Source organism: Balaenoptera acutorostrata, chromosome 10 (assembly GCF_949987535.1).
Source record: "Balaenoptera acutorostrata chromosome 10, mBalAcu1.1, whole genome shotgun sequence".
Classification (NCBI taxonomy): domain Eukaryota; kingdom Metazoa; phylum Chordata; class Mammalia; order Artiodactyla; family Balaenopteridae; genus Balaenoptera; species Balaenoptera acutorostrata.
This window is the reverse complement of record NC_080073.1, coordinates 83,125,330-83,144,005: the sequence shown is the minus strand read 5'-3', so window position 1 is coordinate 83,144,005 and position 18,676 is coordinate 83,125,330. Positions and strand designations below refer to the sequence as shown.

Genomic DNA, 18,676 nt, shown 5'->3' with positions numbered 1-18,676 from the left:
GCCCGCACACTGCAACAAAGAGTAGCCCCCGCTCGCCGCCACTAGAGAAAGCCTGCGCGCAGCAACGAAGACCCAACGCAGCCAAACAAATAAATTAATTAAAAATTAATTAATAATTAATTAATTTTTTAAAAAAGGACATCATTTCCCTGGTTTGAATGTTCAGTTTCTAGGGGACAGAGCACACACTTGTGGAGATGTCAAAATGGTAGGGTGGGACCCCCATGACCTCAACATGTGCAGCATGGAACCTGTAGGAGCTCTGAGTAAATTCATTTAGTGGGACAGGACTAATGCTTTGTAACAGCACCACACCTAACCGACATGTCGCATCAGGAGGTACATGTGCTCAGGTTCCTATTTTCCTTTAATACCTCCTCTGGTTTAGAAGGCTTTTCTGAGCATTTGAGAAACTAACTTAGATTTCACAGTTGAGGGCAAAGAGATGAGACCACATGAGATCATCTTTGTAGTTGGGTTGCTTTTGGACCTTGTATTAATTCTCTTGCCATCTTACAGCAGGGATGACCCATCACGCCCGCAGATTTTTTTTTTGTCTTTTCTGTTCTGCATAGGGTTTTATTCTGCCTTAATAGCTGAATTACAAAATCATCGTGTTTCATATCTCCACTGTGTTTGGGAACCAGGTTTTAAGCATGTAGGGGGTAACAGCTACAAAAGAGCTTAACAAAAGCAACCAACAGCCATGTTAGGGAGTAATTAATGAAGAGAAAATGCCTTGTTAAGTTGCACATATGACTAATATTAACTATTGAAGTAATAGTATCCATGTTAGCAGGATTCCATGTTGATACAGCATACATGGGTGTCAGTTTGGGGGTTGGGGAACAAATACAATTGTACCCACTGAAATCAATGATAATTATAAGAATTCACCCCAAGGGTTTTCAAGAACTAATCTTCCTCCTCAGAAGGGGGAGCCTGTAGTTACCAAACATTGTGTGTGAGACAAGCCACATTCATGCCCACCCTGCCAGACAGGTGTGGTTATTCCTTCTGTATGGATAAGGAAAGGGAGGCACAGAGAGGTTGAGTGACTCCCTCGAGGTCACACAGCTCTAACGGGCTGAGGCTAGGGCCAGCCCCAGGTCTGCCTGAGTCTGTGCTATTTCTCTGGCACCCTGCCTCTTCAAGGACTCAAAAAGCCCACCTGTAAAGGGTGAGACAGCTAAGGTGACACCAAAGGCTTGGAGTGCAGACAGGCACAGAACTGCTCCCAGAAGCCTGGGAGGCTCAGTCTCAAGAACAGTGGGAGAAAAACACCTGAGTACTGGCAATAAAAGGGAAACTGAGTCCAGCTCAGGGCAGGGCCAGTGTCCTATTGTACACTCACCAGTTAAACCGACAGTGGAGACGGGGCCCATGCGCTGGCCGCTGTGGAAGCCGTACAGGTTCATCTTGTACTTGTGGTCTGGCTCCAGGCCCGAGATGGTGACCCCGTCCTGGTGCCCCGGCACCCTCACTGCCTTGGGCTGCCCGTCCCCGTTCTTGTACTGGATCAGGAAGTGGTCAAACTGGCCCTCGGGGACGTTCCAGAAGAGGCTCAGGGAGTCGGGGGTGGCGTCCGTCACAGTCAGCTCTCCCAGCTGTGGCTTCAAAGGGGGGCTGGCAGGGGGCTCCTCTTTAGGGGCTGGGAAGAGATGCAAACAGAATTGTTCCTGTTGCTGGAAGGAACTGTTGAGGTCCTGCTCTCCTGGATTCAGGCCAGAAGGTGGGCCAGCTCTGTGGGCCTAACTTAAGATGCATTTCTGCTTATGAGCATCAGAATCTCTTTGTGGCCTCGTTATGGTCCATCAAATGTGCCAGGCAGCTTCTTGCCTCAAGGCCTTTGCACTGACTGTTCCCTCTTCCTGAATGTTCTTTCCCCAGATGTCTGCACGGCTCATGTTCACACTTCCTTTCATTCAAATGTCACCTTCCCTTTAGGGCCTTCCCTGACCACCCTATTTAAAATCCCAGTTCTCCCAATTGCATCCTATCTTTCTTACTTGGACCTGATTCCAACAACAAATTGCAAAACAACAATTATGATACAATCAGGAAACTGTAGCACTACCCGGATATCTGATTTTTAAAGGTACAATCATTGTATCACGGTTATTTCTAAATAGTCTTTTTGAAAAGAGCAGTACACTTAAATATGTAATAATGGGGACTTCCCTGGTGGCGCAGCGGTTAAGAATCCACCTGCCAATGCAGGCGACACGGGTTCGATCCCTGGTCCGGGAAGATCCCACATGCCGCAGAGCAACTCAGCCCCTGTGCCACAACTACTGAGCCCGCGTGCCACAACTACTGAAGCCCATGCTCCTAGAGTCCCTGTTCTGCAACAAGAGAAGCCACTGCAATGAGAAGCCCATGCACCACAACAAAGCCCACTCACTGCAACTAGAGAAAGCCCACGCACAGCAGCAAAGACCCAACGCATCCAAAAAAAAAAAATGTAATGATGAAGTAAAGAGCGTATGGAGTAAGTTTTAAAATATTGCAGCAGTATATCCATACAATGGAATATTATTTGGCTATAAAGGAATGAAGTACTGCTACACGCTACAACATGGATCAACCTCAAAAACGTGCTTGGTAAAAGAAGCCAGACACAAAAGAACATGTATTGTATGATTCTAGTTATATGATGCGTCCAGAAAAGGCAAATCTACAGAGACAAAAAGTAGATTAGTGGGGACCGGAGCTGGGCATGGGAATGGGTCTGGACACCAGGTTTCTTCTTGAGGTGACGGAAAAGTTCTAAAATTAGTTAGTGATGCTGGTTGTACAACTCTGTAAATACACTAAAATTGGTAAGTTGTATACTTAAAACAGGTGAATTTTATGGTATGTAAATTATACCTCAATAAAGCTGTTAATAAAGAAAACATTCTAGTTGGGGAGGGTGGGAAGTGAGTGGGGTCTGGATGAGCTAGACTGGCCAGGAGTTGATTTTTGGTTGAGGCAGGGTGATTGACACATGGCAGTTCATTATGCTATTCTTTCTCTTTGGGTATATGTTTGAAATTTTATGTAATAAATACTTGTTGAGAATTAGCATTTCATGGCATTTGTCCCAACACCCAAAAAGAGCTCTTTTCAGAGTTCCAGGCAAAGCAGAGAGCCACAGACAGGTCAGTGCGTGACTGACTTGGAGGCCTCAGTCGCCAGTGGCCTCTCTCAAATGGGCAAAGCACTTCCCTGGAACTCGTTCTTCCTGCCTCCAGATCACACCTGTCCTGAGGTGTTGAATGGACAATGGATGGGTTAGATGTTCAGGAGTTTTAGGGTCCTGGGTCTTCAGTGGAAGACACTCAAGAGGCTCTACTATCAGACCTTTTCTGAGACCTCATCCGGAGGGCCCTCACTCACCAGTCACGCCCACGGTGGACACGGGGCCCACACGCCGCCCCCCGTGCAGGCCGTACAGGTGTATCTTGTACTTGCGCCCGGGCTCCAGGCTCCCAACGGTCACCTTACTCTCCTCGCCCCCGACACGCACCACCTGGGGCCCGTCCCTGCCCTTGTACTGGACGGTGAAGGAGTCGAAGCGGCCCTGGGGGACGGTCCAGGAGAGGCTCAGCGAGTCCGGCGAGGATCCTGTCACCGTCAGCTCCCCCAGGAGGGGCTCCTCGGGGGCCTCCGAGGCCTCTGTGCTGGGCTCTGTGGGGCTGGGCGTCTCCTCCATCTCTGTGGGGCTGGGGGTGTCTTCCTCTGCAGCTGAGAAGGAGAGACACAGAGAGGGTGAGGCAGGGACCCCAGGTGATGTCCTTGGGTCTCCTCCCAAGCCTTGGCCCCGGCTCCAGGCCCTGAAGTCACTTCAGAGAAGCCCGTCCTTGGGGCTGGGTGGTCCTGCTCAGCTGACATCTCATAAACATGCCTGGAGCCTCTGGGGTCAGCTGTGGGGGACCAGGGCAGCCACCAGCATGGCTCACGGAGGCCCTTCTCTGCCCAAGAGGACCTGCTGGTCCTCAGGGAGCCTGGAGGCGAGGGGTGGTGGGGAGGCACAAAGGGCACCATGGCTCAGCCTCGAGTAGAGGGGCCTCCTGCACCCCACTCACCCATCACCTGAGAGAGGGTGATCTCCCACTAGGTCCCACCCTGGGGCTTCCACCGTCCACTCACTTGTCACCCCGATGACAGAGACGGGGCCCACGCGCTGGCCGCTGTGGAAGCCGTACAGTTTCATCTTGTACTTGTGGTCTGGCTCCAGGCCCGAGATGGTGACCCCGTCCTCGTATCCTGGCACCCTCACTGCCTTGGGCTGTCCGTCCCCGTTCTTGTACTGGATCAGGAAGTGGTCAAACGGGCCCTCGGGGATGGTCCAGGAGAGGCTCAGGGATTCGGGGGTGGCATCTGTCACTGCCAGCTCCCCCAGGCGAGGCGTGACCTGAGGCTCAGGGTTGGTAGAGGGAGATTCTGAAGGTTCATCCTCTTCCTCATTTTGGGCTGAACACAGACACGGAGAGAGAAGGACCTGAGAGAGGGGCACGGTGTCCACGGGGACTCTGCCCTCCTCTGGGCCCTCACAGCCACCTGGAAGGAAGCCGAGTGGGCAGAGTTATTTTGCTCACCTGTCAGGGCCTCGACGTGCGCAGGACCCACATGCTGCCCATCGTGGAGACCGTACAGGCTCACCAGGTATCTGTGGTCGGATTCCAGGCCAGAGAGGGTGATGTCATTCTGGTTGCCCCCTAAATGGACTACTTGGAGTTGCCCATCCTCGTCTGTGTACTGGACCTCGAAGGAGTCAAATTCTCCCTCAATCACGGTCCAGGAGAGATGCAGGGTGTGTGGGGTGCCCTCCTCCACAGTCACCTCCCCCAGACGGGGCTCAGATGCTGGAGGGCTGGGGGCCTCAGTCTCGGCTTCGATTTCTTCCCTGGGGGCTGGTTCAGAGAGACAGGTAGAGATGGGTGACTGGTTTGTCACTGCACCAAGACTCTCCAAGAGGATGGAAGGAGGGGAGGAGGTGAAGACAAGAGGTCAGTAATAAGAAGGACCAACTACTGATACACAGTGATGAATTTCAAAAGCATTAAGTGCAAGAAAAACACAAAAAACTGTGTACTGTATGATTCTGTTAAATGAAAAGCTTAAAAAGGAAAAACTATAATGATAGAAAGCAATTAGTGATTGTCAGAAGCTGCGGGTGGGGAAACTGACTGCAAATGAGAATAGGGAAACTTCTGGAGTCAATGTTTTATATCTTTGTTGTGGTAATGGTTTCATGGCTTATACAACTGCCCAAACTCATTGAATTATGAGCTTAAAATGGGTGAAATTTATTGTATGTAAATTATGCCTCTATGAAGCTGATCCCTTCCCCCAAAAGAAGGAGTGTAGGAAGCTCTGAATTCGTGTGGCCCCACCAGACCAGGAGAGCCAGGCGGGCAGGAGGGACAGCGTGTTCCCCCCAGCTGCACTCACCGGTCATGGCGATGGTGGAGATGGGACCCACACGCTTGCCCTCGTATAGCCCGTAGAGCAGCAGCTTGTACCTGCGGGCAGGGTCCAGGCCTGGGACACTGACCTCCCTGAGGCTGCCCTCCACGGGCACCACCTGGGGTTGCCCATCTCTGTCCTTGTACTGGACCACGAAGGAGTCAAACTGGCCCTCGGGGACCGTCCACGAGAGGCCCACGGAGTCTGATGTCACGCTGGTCACCTGCAGCTCCTCCCCCAGACGTGGTTTTGTTCCAGCCTCGTCCACAGCTCTCCGGGTCTCTGAGATGGAAACACAGAGAGGAAATGGTCGCGTTGTTTCTGGAAGGCTGGGTGACGCTGAAGGGAAGGACTGAGAGATCTATAGGCAGGGCTGTACCACGGCTGCATCCTGCAGGGCTGGATCTCTGGGCTTGTGCAAGGAGAGGGGGCGCCGGATCCCAGCCAGAACAGCTGGAGCCAAACAACAGTCGTGATGGCAGCCACCACAACTGACCACAAGGACCTTCCCCGGGGGAGCCTCCAGATCAGAGATGCCCGCCCGCAGGGGCTGCCCTCACCTGTGGTGCCCTCGGTGGTGAGGGGGCCATGGCGCCTCTTGCCCAGGAGGCCGTAGAGGAGGAATCTGTACTTGCGGCTGGCGTCCAGAGGGCCGATGGTGACTGAGCGCTCGTGGCCCTCTGCAGGCACCACCCGGGGCCCGTCCCTGTCCTTGAACTGGACCACAAAGGAGTCAAAGTGGCCCTCGGGGACTGTCCAGGAGAGGCGCAGTGAGTCTGGGGTGGGGTCTGTCACCCACAGCTCCCCAAGGCGGGGTGGGGCTCCTGGGCTGGTGTCACCTCGAGCAACTGACAGAGAGAAAAGGTTCTTGTGTTTATTTTTTTTTCCAAAACGACTCCTTGACTGCCTCCCACTTGAGAATGGAAAAACCCAGAACTGCCCAAATGATTAGTGCTTCCCCCAAATATTTCCATCACCCTCCCATGCCTGCCAGCATCCCCAACTGGCCATGCCTCTGTCCACTTAACCAGCGCAGGGAGGGGTCTTCTGTCCTGAGACATCTCTGGGAGAAGAGATTCCCTAGCTACCTATTTATCTTATTCCTCTTGCTGTCCAGGCTCTAACCACCTAGTAGAGACTATTTCCTTAGCAGGGTGCAGCTTATCACAGACTTGGTCTGCTTATTTCCTATGACCAAGGAACCCACTCTTTGTGATCGGACTGGTCCCTGGGGAAATCCAAGGGTCCTGGGGATGTCAGAGGGGGCACAGGATCCCTGATGGGGGCAGACAGCTGGTGGGGAGGTAGGATATTATGATGGAGGTGACCCTCATAGGACCCAGTGGAGGAGTGGGGGCTGCCTATGTGTGAGGGGGGTATGGGGAGAAGAAGGGGAGCTCAGACGGGAGAAGGATCTGGTATCTGCCCAAGAAGCCATCCCGAGGCCTGAGAAGGAGCTGGCCTTCTGCATTCTTGGACAGCAAGGATGCTGACGGCATTGTTATTGTGAGAGTTTTCTGGCAACAGGGAGCCCCCAGGGGCAGGGGAGTGCCTGGACCAAAACCCAGGAAAGGGGCACAGCTGGGCTGGGCCTGACTGGGCAGCCAGTCTTGCGCTCCTCTGGTCCCCAGTTTCTGAGGCTCCAGGAAGAGGGCAGAGGAGGAAAGGGGTCCCTCTGGGGAGGCAGATATGGGACCCAGTGTGTCTGGGCCAGTAGGTGGGAAACTGGGTGAGAGTCAGAGGGAAGACTCCTCAGGAGGTGATGGCTACACAGGGCTGAGGACTCACAGGCCAAGGGAGGTGGAATGGCTCCTAGCTCCCTCCCCCGCATCTAGCCCTGCTGTTTCTCCTGTTCCACCTTCCAGGAAGGGGTCTGAAGGAGGCTCCCCCGTTCAACAGAAGGAGGAATTATGAGAAGAGGGGAAAAGTCAGCAGGGGAAACTGATCCAGGAACTGGCCCCATTTTCCTGGTTCTCATCTGCCTGGGATCGGGGCAGGCAGTGTGGCTTTTCAAATAAAACAGAAGAGGTGGATGAAGCGGAGACCGGGCGGAAGGGAAAGGTGATAGGGCAGCGTGAGGAAGGGCAGCAGGGCTGGGGCCTCAGGCTCAGCTTCGTGGGGGTCCCTCTCACCTGTCTTTGCCTCCACAGAGACGGGGCTGTGGCGTTTCCCGTCCTGGATCCCAAAGAGCAGGAACTTGTATTTCCTATTGGGCTCCAGGCCGGGGATGGTGACCTCACGCTGGTCTGAGGCCACAGGCACCACATGGGGCTGCCCGTCCCTGTCCTTGTACTGGACCACGAAGGAGTCGAATTCACCCTCGGGGACTGTCCAGGAGAGGCCCACGGAGTCCGGGGTCACGTCCATCACTGTCAGCTCCCCCAGACGTGGCTCAAGGCGGGGCTCTGTGCCTGGGGCTGGAGAGAGGGGAGCTAGGATCCAGGAGGACAAAGAACATGGCTGAGACCTCTGGCGGGAGAAATCCCCCCTCACAGGGCTCCTGGGCTCCGAGGGCCTTACAGGGCTTTGAACTGAGATGGGAAACAGTTACATCTCTTTTGCACTGATCTCTAAGTGAAATGTAGCATTTCTTTCAATGATGAATATAGGAAACCAACCACGGTGGTACTAGCAGTGCTTGTAACCCTGTCACCAATAGGAATCACAGAGATTGTCACATCACCTTAGAATTACTGCAGAAACTTCAGAATACTTTTTACAGAGATTGGTTCAAGATGGCGGAGGAGAAGGACATGTGCTCACTCCCTCTTGCGAGAGCACCAGAATCACAACTAACTGCTGAACAATCATCGACAGGAAGACACTGGAACTCACCAGAAAAGATACCCCACATCCAAAGACAAAGGAGAAGCCACAGTGAGACAGTAGGAAGGGCGCAATCACAATAAAATCAAATCCCATAACTGCTGGGTGGGTGGCTCACAAACTGGAGAACACTTATACCACAGAAGTCCACCCACTGGAGTGAAGGTTCTGAGCCCAATGTCAGGCTTCCCAAACTGGGGGTCCGGCAATGGGAGGAGGAATTCCCAGAGAATCAGACTTTGAAGGCTAGTGGGAATTGATTGCAGGACTTCGGCAGGACTGGGGGAAACAGAGACCCCACTCTTGGAGGGCATGCACAAAGTAGTGTGTGCATCGGGACCCAGGGGAAGGAGCAGTGACCCCATAGGAGACTGAAACAGACCTACCTGCTAGTGTTGGAGGGTCTCCTGCAGAGGTGGGGGGTGGCTGTGGCTCATCATGAGGACAAGGACACTGGCAGCAGAAGTTCTGGGAAGTACTCCTTGGCATGAGCCCTCCCAGAGCCCTCCATTAGCCCCACCAAAGAGCCCGGTAGTCTCCAGTGCTGGGCTGCCTCAGGCCAAACAATCAACAGGGAGGGAACCCAGCCCCACCCATCAGCAGACAAGTGGATTAAAGTTTTACTGAGCTCTGCCCACCAGAGCAACACCCAGCTCTACCCACCACCAGTCCCTCCCATCAGGAAACTTGAACAAGCCTCTTAGATAGCCTCATCCACCAGAGGGCAGACAGCAGAAGCAAGAAGAACTACAATCCTGCAGCCTGTGGAACAAAAACCACATTCACAGAAAGATAGAGGAGATGAAAAGGCAGAGGGCTATGTACCAGATGAAGGAACAAGATAAAGCCCCAGAAAAACAACTAAATGAAGTGGAGATAGGCAACCTTCCAGAAAAAGAATTCAGAATAATGATAGTGAAGATGATCCAGGACCTCGGGAAAAGAATGGAGGCAAAGATCAAGAAGATGCAAGAAATGTTTAACAAAGACCTAGAAGAATTAAAGAACAAACAGAGATGAACAATACAATAACTGAAATGAAAGGTACACTAGAAGGAATCAATAGCAGAATAACTGAGGCAAAAGAATGGATAAGTGACCTGGAAGACAGAATGGTGGAATTTACTGCTGCAGAACAGAATAAAGAAAAAAGAATGAAAAGAAATGAAGACAGCTTAAGAGACCTCTGGGACAACATTAAACGCAACAACATTCGCATTATAGGAGTCCCAGAAGGAGAAGAGAGAGAGAAAGGACCAGAGAAAATATTTGAAGAGATTATAGTTGAAAACTTCCCTAACATGGGAAAGGAAAGAGCCACCCAAGTCCAGGAAGTGCAGACAGTCCCATACAGGATAAACCCAAGGAGAAACACGCCAAGACACATAGTAATCAAATTGGCAAAACTTAAAGACAAAGAAAAATTATTGAAAGCAGCAAGGGAAAAACGACAAATAACATACAAAGGAACTCCCATAAGGTTAACAGCTGATTTCTCAGCAGAAACTCTACAAGCCAGAAGGGGGTGGTATGACATATTTAAAGTGATGAAAGGGAAGAACCTACAACAAAGATTACTCTACCCGGCAAGGATCTCATTTAGATTCGATGGAGAAATCAAAAGCTTTACAGACAAGCAAAAGCTAAGAGAATTCAGCACCACCAAACCAGCTCTACAACAAATGCTAAAGGAACTTCTCTAAGTGGGAAACACAAGAGAAGAAAAGGACCAACAAAAACAAACCCAAAACAATTAAGAAAATGGTCATAGGAACATACATATCAATAATTACCTTAAATGTGAATGGATTAAATGCTCCAACCAAAAGACACAGGCTCGCTGAATGGATACAAAAACAAGACCCATATATATGCTGTCTACAAGAGACCCACTTCAGACCTAGGGACACGTACAGACTGAAAGTGAGGGGATGGAAAAAGATATTCCATGCAAATGGAAATCAAAAGAAAGCTGGAGTAGCAATACTCCTATCAGATAAAATAGACTTTAAAATAAAGCATGTTACAAGAGACAAGGAAGGACACTACATAATGATCAAGGGATCAATCCAAGAAGAAGATATAACAATTACAAATATATATGCACCCAACACAGGAGCACCTCAATACATAAGGCAACTGCTAACAGCTATAAAAGAGGAAATCGACAGTAACACAATAATAGTGGGGGACTTTTACACCTCACTTACACCAATGGACAGATCATCCAAATAGAAAATTAGTAAGGAAACACAAGCTTTAAATGGCACAATAGACCAGATAGATTTAGTTGATATTTATAGGACATTCCATCCAAAAACAGATTACACTTTCTTCTCAAGTGCACACGGAACCTTCTCCAGGATAGATCACATCTTGGGTCACAAATCAAGCCACAGTAAATTTAAGAAAATTGAAATCATATCAAGCATTTTTTCTGACCACAACACTATGAGATTAGAAATCAATTACAGGGAAAAAAACATAAAAAACACAAACACATGGAGGCTAAACAATACGTTACTAAATAACCAAGAGATCACTGAAGAAATCAAAGAGGAAATCAAAAAATACCCAGAGACAAATGACAATGAAAACACGATGATCCAAAACCTGTGGGATGCAGCAAAAGCAGTTCTAAGAGGGAAGTTTATAGCTATACAAGCCTACCTCAAGAAACAAGAAAAATCTCAAATAAACAATCTAACCTTACACCTGAAGGAACTAGAGAAAGAAGAACAAACAAAACCCAAAGTTAGTAGAAGGAAAGAAATCATAAAGATCAGAGCAGAAATAAATGAAATAGAAACAAAACAATAGCAAAGATCAATAAAACTAAAAGCTGGTTCTTTGAGAAGATAAACAAAATTGATAAACCATTAGCCAGACTCATCAAGAAAAAGAGGGAGAGGACTCAAATCAATAAAATTAGAAATGAAAAAGGAGAAGTTACAACAGACACCGCAGAAATACAAAGCATCTTAAGAAACTACTACAAGCAACTCTATGCCAATAAAATGGACACCCTGGAAGAAATGGACAAATTCTTAGAAAGGTATAACCTTCCAAGACTGAACCAGGAAGAAACAGAAAATATGAACAGACCAATCACAAGTAATGAAATTGAAACTGTGATTAAAAATCTTCCAACAAACAGAAGTCCAGGACCAGATGGCTTCACATGTGAATTCTATCAAACATTTAGAGAAGAGCTAACACCCATCCTTCTCAAACTCTTCCAAAAATTGCAGAGGAAGGAACACTCCCAAACTCATTCTATGAGGCCACCATCACCCTGATACCAAAACCAGACAAAGATGCTACAAAAAAGAAAATTACAGACCAATATCACTGATGAATATAGATGCAAAAATCCTCAACAAAATACTAGCAAACAGAATCCAACAACACATTAAAAGGATGATACACCATGATCAAGTGGGATTTATCCCAGGGCTGCAAGGATTCTTCAATATATGCAAATCAATCAATGTGATACACCGTATTAACAAACTGAAGAATAAAAACCATATGGTCCTCTCAATAGATGCAGAAAAAGCTTTTGACAAAATTCAACACCCATTTATGATAAAAACTCTCCAGAAAGTGGGCATAGAGGGAACCTACTTCAACATAATAAAGGCCATATACGACAAACCCACAGCAAACATCATTCTCAATGGTGAACAACTGAAAGCATTTCCTCTAAGATCAGGAACAAGACAGGGATGTCCACTCTCACCACTATTATTCAACATAGTTTTGGAAGTCCTAGCCATGGCAATCAGAGAAGAAAAAGAAATAAAAGGAATACAAATTGGAAAAGAAGAAGTAAAACTGTCACTGTTTGCAGATGACATGATACTATACATAGAGAATCCTAAAGATGCCACCAGAAAACTACTAGAGCTAATTAATGAATTTGGTAAAGATGCAGGATACAAAATTAATGCACAGAAATCTCTTGCATTCCTATACACTAATGATAAAAAATCTGAAAGAGAAATTAAGGAAACACTCCCATTTACCATTGCAACAAAAAGAATAAAATACCTAGGAATAAACCTACCTAGGGAGACAAAAGACCTGTATGCAGAAAACTATAAGACACTGATGAAAGAAATTAAAGATGATACCAACAGATGGAGAGATATACCATGTTATTGGATTGGAAGAATCAATATTGTGAAAATGACTATACTACCCAAAGCAATCTACAGATTCAGTGCAATCCCTATCAAATTACCAATGGCATTTTTTACAGAACTAGAACAAAAAATCTTAAAATTTGTGTGGAGACACAAAAGACCCCGAATAGCCAAAGCAGTCTTGAGGGAAAAAATCATAACTGGAGGAATCAGACTCCCTGACTTCAGACTATACTACAAAGCTACAGTAATCAAGACAATATGGTACTGGCACAAAAACAGAAATATAGATCAATGGAACAAGATAGAAAGCCCAGAGATAAACTCACACACTTATGGTCAACTAATCTATGACAAAGGAGGCAAGGATATAAAATGGAGAAAAGACAGTCTCTTCAATAAGTGGTGCTGGGAAAACTGGACAGCTACATGTAAAAGAATGGAATTAGAACACTCCCTAACACCATACACAAAAACAAACTCAAAATGGATTAGAGACCTAAATGTAAGACTGGACACTATAAAACTCAGAGGAAAACACTCTTTGACATAAATCACAGCAAGATCTTTTTTGATCCACCTCCTAGAGTAATGGAAATAAAAACAAAAATAAACAAATGGGACCTAATGAAACTTAAAAGCTTTTGCAAAGCAAAGAAAACTACAAACAAGACGAAAAGACAACCCTCAGAATGGGAGAAAATATTTGCAAACGAATCAATGGACAAAGGATTAATCTCCAAAATATATAAACAGCTCATGCAGCTCAATATTAAAAAAACAAACAACCAAGTCCAAAAACAGGCAGAAGACCTAAATAGACATTTCTCCAAAGAAGACATACAGATGGCCAAGAAGCACATGAAAAGCTGCTCAACATCACTAATTATTAGAGAAATGCAAATCAAAACTACAATGAGGTATCACCTCACACCAGTTAGAATGGGCATCTTCAGAAAATCTACAAACAACAAATGCTGGAAAGGGTGTGGAGAAAAGGCAACCCTCTTGCATTGTTGGTGGAAATGTAAATTGATACAGCCACTGTGGAGAACAGTATGGAGGTTCATTAAAAAACTAAAAATAGAATTACCATATGACCCAGAAATCCCACTACTGGGCATATCCCCAGAGAAAACCATAATTCAAAAAGACACATGCACCCCAGTGTTCACTGCAGCACTATTTACAATAGCCAGGTCATGGAAGCAACCTCAAGGCCCATCAACAGATGAATGGATAAAGAAGATGTGGTACATATATACAATGGAATATTACTCAGCCATAAGAAAGAACGAAATTGGGTGATTTGTGGAGACGTGGATGGACCTAGAGTCTGTCATACAGAGTGAAGTAAGTCAGAAAGAGAAAAACAAATATTGTATATTAACGCATATATGTGGAACCTAGAAAAATGGTGCAGATGAACCGGTTTGCAGGGCAGAAATAGAGACACAGATGTAGAGAACAAATGAATGGACACCAAGGGGGGAAAGTGGCAGGGGGAGCGGGTGGTGGTGGTGGGATGAACTGGGAGATTGGGATTGACATGTATACACTAATATGTATAAAATGGATAACTAATAAGAACCTGCTGTATAAAAAGATAAATAAAATAAAATTCAAAAATTCAAAAAAAAATACTCTTTACACTCATCACTGCTTCCAAATGTGGGTAGGTTATTAAACATGCCACTAAGTCTTGCTATTTAATGAACTAATTATGAAGTTCCTGTATTACTGAATCATAAATTCGAGTTTTAAAATATTTTTGATAATTGGTTAATCAATAGAATTGGTTACCTTTGTAATCCTATGCATTTTACTTTATGGATTTTAAGACATTGCTCTGAAAGTGGTTCACTGGTTTCACCAGGCACCATAGCACAAAACTGGTGGCAACCTGTGCCCAGGAAGCATGAGGGGTGGGAGAGGCTGGGAGCCACGAGCAAGGGCCACTCCCCTGAGGGAGGAAGATTCTGGCTTGGCCAGAAGGGAACACAGCTCAGGCCAGGGGGCTGAGGGCCCCTGAGAAGAGATTCAAGGGATGTGTGTTGTTTAACCCCAATGAAAAAGGGCAGCAGGGGGAGGTGGTAGCTGGGTCCAAGTCACAGCAGGGTTGTAAAGAGAGGGAAGGAAACAGCTGTGGACAGTCAGAGAGATAGCGTTTGGCTAGACTCAGGTCAGATGGGAGGAAGACAATCCTGCCTGGGGGAGGAGACAGAGTGGAGATGGAGACTGGAGGGTAGGGAAGGTTCCAGCTCAGGAGAGGAGCCAAGGGCTCAGGTAATAGACTGGGGAGGACCTGCGGGGGCCACTGAGGCAGGACCTGAGAGAGAGGCTAGGGGAGGGGGTGGCCCCGGGTAACCAGGGATGGGAACTACCTTTACCCACGCTCACTCACCGGTCATGGCTACCACAGAGAGTGGGCCCACACGCTGCCCACCATGTAGCCCGTAGAAGTTCAGCTTGTATTTGCGTGCAGGCTCCAGGCCGGGGACAGTGGCCTCTCGCTGGTCTGCGGCCACAGGCACCGCCTGGGGCTGCCCGTCCCTGTCCTTGTACTGGACCACGAAGGAGTCAAACTGGCCCTCAGGGACTGTCCACGCAAGGCCCACGGAGTTGGGGGTCACATCTGTCACTGTCAGCTCCCCGAGGCGCGGCTCCGTGGGGGGCTCGGTGGCTGGAGGAGTCTCTTCCGGTTGTGGAGCTGAGATAGAAACGGTGGGAGGCTGTTAGGAAAAGCCCCTCTTCCCCTTGTAGTAATTATGTGCGTTGTTTTTGTGGTGCCCACCGGGTGGTTCTGATGTAAGACCACACTGATTGGCGACATCTGTCTGGCCAACAACCCTTCACTAAGTCCCTGCCAGAATCCGGGGCTGTGCTTGCGGGGAGGGGCGTCAGCCACCACTGAGACCCTGGGTAAGTGGCTGAAGTTCCATCTGTGCATCTCTGGCTCCAAAGGCCTCCCATCCAGACCTCCCTGCTGACCCCCAGACTTGTGTTTGCTCAGCATCTTCCTTGGGTGCCTAATTGATGTCTCAAATGCAACAAGTCCAAAACCGAGCTCAGGGGCTGCTCCCACACCTGCTCCCTCCCCAGCTTTCCCACCTCAGCAAAACCACAGCTTCATTCTCCGAGTCATCCCTGAGTCCTCTCTTCCACCCCTCAGCCGGCCTGTGAGGAAATCCTGTCTGCACTATCTTCAGAAGCTGACCCCCTTCCCCCTGCCCAACTCCACCGCCACCATCTCTAAGCACACGTGCTCTTACTGGATTATAGCACAGTCTCCTAAATCCCCTCCCTCCTCCACCGTCATCCCCTTTGCTCTGTTAACACATTAGTCAGAGTCTGTTCCCGCAATGGCTTCCATCTCACTCAGAGAAAAAACCAGGTCCTTACAATGTCCTCCGAGGCCCCACCTGTTTATCTCTCACGTCACCCTCCCCATTCCAAAACATTTCTCACTGGTCCACAGACATTCAGGCACCCTCCCTCTGCTCCGGATGCTCTTCCCCAGAGGCCTGCGTGGCTTGTCCTCTCCCTCCTGCAGGTCCTTTTCTCAGGGAGGCCCTTTCCTGCCTGCTTCCCGCCCACTCACCATCTCACCTACTGGGCTTTGCTTTTCTCCCCAGCTCTTGTCACTGTCACATACGGTCCCACTGACATATTTGTGCAATTTGGTGCCTGTCTCCCTCTGACAGAATGTGAGCTCTCAGCAGGGGCTTTGCCTTGTTCACTGCTGTGTCCCCAGCACTGGCACCCAGTGGGTGCTCCACAAATATTTGTTACATTAATGAATGGTCTGCACGTCTGGAAAAGGCCAAGCTCAGGACCTGCTGGTCCCCATTGCCCCAGAATGAGCTGAGTCTGGGAAGCCCTGCTCATTAGTGACCAGCCTGGAAGGTGGTCCCAAGAGGCAACTGGCAGAGGGGTGGCTGGGTGGGTGGGGTTCCCAAGAGCTTGTTTCTTTGGCTCCTGTGGGAGGACAAGACTAGGCTCTGTACTGATAAAACGTGCTTTAAAAACAGGCTGGCATGGGACTTCCCTGGTGGTCCAGTGGTTAGGGCTCCACGCTTCCACTGTAGGGGGCACGGGTTCAATCCCTGGTCGGGGAACTAAGATCCCACCAGCCGTGTGGTGTGGCCAGGCTGGAGATGAGGCCTCAGGAGGACAGAAATAAGTCTGAGTGGGGAGGGCAGGGATGCAGGCAGCTGAAGGCGGGCCAGAGCAACCATCACGTACTGAGCTTCTCCCAGGTACAGGTGCCAGGCCACGCACTGTGTTCCACTTCATTTGCCTTCTAGCTCTGCTGGTTCCTTTAGCATCCGTTTCCTGCGCCTCTGTACTTCTTTCCATGAGAGAGAGAAACTGTCCCTCACCATCAAGCCTTATCACTGGTGGTTTGACTTAACTGGGAAAGGTGGAATGATAACCACCCATGAGTACCGCAGGCCCTATGCTGCATTTGGCATAATCCTTTCCCAAGTTAGCCATGTTTCTAAAGCTGCACGTTAGTTCTCCTAGCAACGGTTCACCACGCGCTGTGTGCCAGGGACCGGCCCTGGGTCAGCTCAGCGGGCTCCAGCTGCCTATCACCTTCCTGCTCGGATGATGAGCGCCATCGCACAGCTAAGAACTGAGGAGCCACGAATGGAACTCAGTTTCTCCGATTCCAGGATTCAATTTTCCTCTACTGCACCACCTCAGTCAGTGCCCGACACTGTCCATCCTTACCCAGGGACCAGTGTGGCTGTCCCGGACAGATGGACGGACTGAGGGTGACTCCAGGAGAAACCTCGGCCACATTTTTCTGGGCCTGGCACGAGCCTCCATCCTGCTACTTCAGGCCTGCAGGACAGGAACTCAGGGAGGATTTCCCCTCTCCCTACTCTCTGTGCTGACTAAAGAAAGAAGAGAAATCGGGAGTGGAAGCTTCTGGAAACTAAGCCAACCAAGTCCCTTTGAGAAGTACAGAAACCATGCTCTGGAAACCTGTTTCTCTGCTTTTTAAAATCTTTCCCTTTATATTAAAAGTTGCTTTTGAAAAAGCTGTGTCTTTCTTTCAGTGAACAAAGGGGAAAAGAGATGCCCCTTGCTGGGGCCAAGCTGGGCGGATTAGCAGGAGGGTCCCAGAGGCCTGTCTGTGATCTGGCCTCTCACGCTGGGGCTCTGGACAGTAGGTGCCCAGGCTGGTCCTCTGTGGTGGCTGAGTGGCCCTGTACCCGGGTGGAAGGGACATTCTTCCTTGCTATAACCACTCACTGGATGAGTAGTAAAGAAAGTTTCCAGCTGCACTGGTGAAGAGGGCAATGTCTCATGCACATTCTGAACATCTAAGCTGAACCAGCCAAAGGGGACAGAGCAGACCCCAGGGTAAGGACAAATATAGTAACCATAGCAGCAAACACTGCCAGCATGTTTACTTGGTGCCAGACCCATTCTTAGGTCTGTTAACTCATTTCATCTCACAACAGTTCTGTGAGGTAGGTGTTACTATCCCCATTTTACAGCTGAGGAAACAGGCACAGAAAGTTTAAGACTTGCTCAAAGTCGTGCAGCTGGTTGTAGCCCAGTCCCCCATGAACTGTTCTTTCTAGGTCTTTCCCAGGCAGGTGGGGAAGGCAAGGGAGGGCAATGCCACAGGGAGGCTGGGGGCCACCGGTGGGAGGAAAACAAACAAGGCCCCCGCCCTCACTCACCGGTCACGCCCACGGTGGACACGGGGCCCACACGCTGCCCCCCGTGCAGGCCGTACAGGTGCATCTTGTACTTGCGCCCGGGCTCCAGGCTCCCAACGGTCACCTCACTCTCCTCGCCCCCGACACGCACCACCTGGGGCCCGTCCCTGCCCTTGTACTGGACGGTGAAGGAGTCGAAGCGGCCCTGGGGGACGGTCCAGGAGAGGCTCAGCGAGTCCGGCAAGGATCCTGTCACCGTCAGCTCCCCCAGGAGGGGCTCCTCGGGGGCCTCCGAGGCCTCTGTGCTGGGCTCTGTGGGGCTGGGCGTCTCCTCCATCTCTGTGGGGCTGGAGGTGTCTTTCTCTGCAGCTGAGAAGGAGAGACACAGAGAGGGTGAGGCAGGGACCCCAGGTGATGTCCTTGGGTCTCCTCCCAAGCCTTGGCCCCGGCTCTGGGCCCTGAAGTCACTTCAGAGAAGCCCGTCCTTGGGGCTGGGTGGTCCTGCTCAGCTGACATCTCATAAACATGCCTGGAGCCTCCGGGGTCAGCTGTGGGGGACCAGGGAAG

General features: G+C 49.4%; 1 protein-coding gene across 1 annotated transcript in view; it reads right to left on the bottom strand.

Moving 5' to 3' along the window:
- Positions 1-18,676, bottom strand: part of TNXB (tenascin XB) — a 59,989-nt gene that overhangs the window by 15,272 nt on the left and 26,041 nt on the right. The window contains exons 13-21 of the mRNA XM_057554971.1: positions 18,131-18,478; positions 14,833-15,138; positions 7,587-7,886; positions 6,015-6,302; positions 5,440-5,736; positions 4,584-4,898; positions 4,135-4,458; positions 3,382-3,729; positions 1,355-1,651 (exon numbers count right to left, since the gene is read on the bottom strand). Of these exons, the coding sequence (XP_057410954.1) occupies positions 1,355-1,651; positions 3,382-3,729; positions 4,135-4,458; positions 4,584-4,898; positions 5,440-5,736; positions 6,015-6,302; positions 7,587-7,886; positions 14,833-15,138; positions 18,131-18,478 (2,823 nt within the window). The remainder of the gene's footprint in view (positions 1-1,354; positions 1,652-3,381; positions 3,730-4,134; positions 4,459-4,583; positions 4,899-5,439; positions 5,737-6,014; positions 6,303-7,586; positions 7,887-14,832; positions 15,139-18,130; positions 18,479-18,676) is intronic.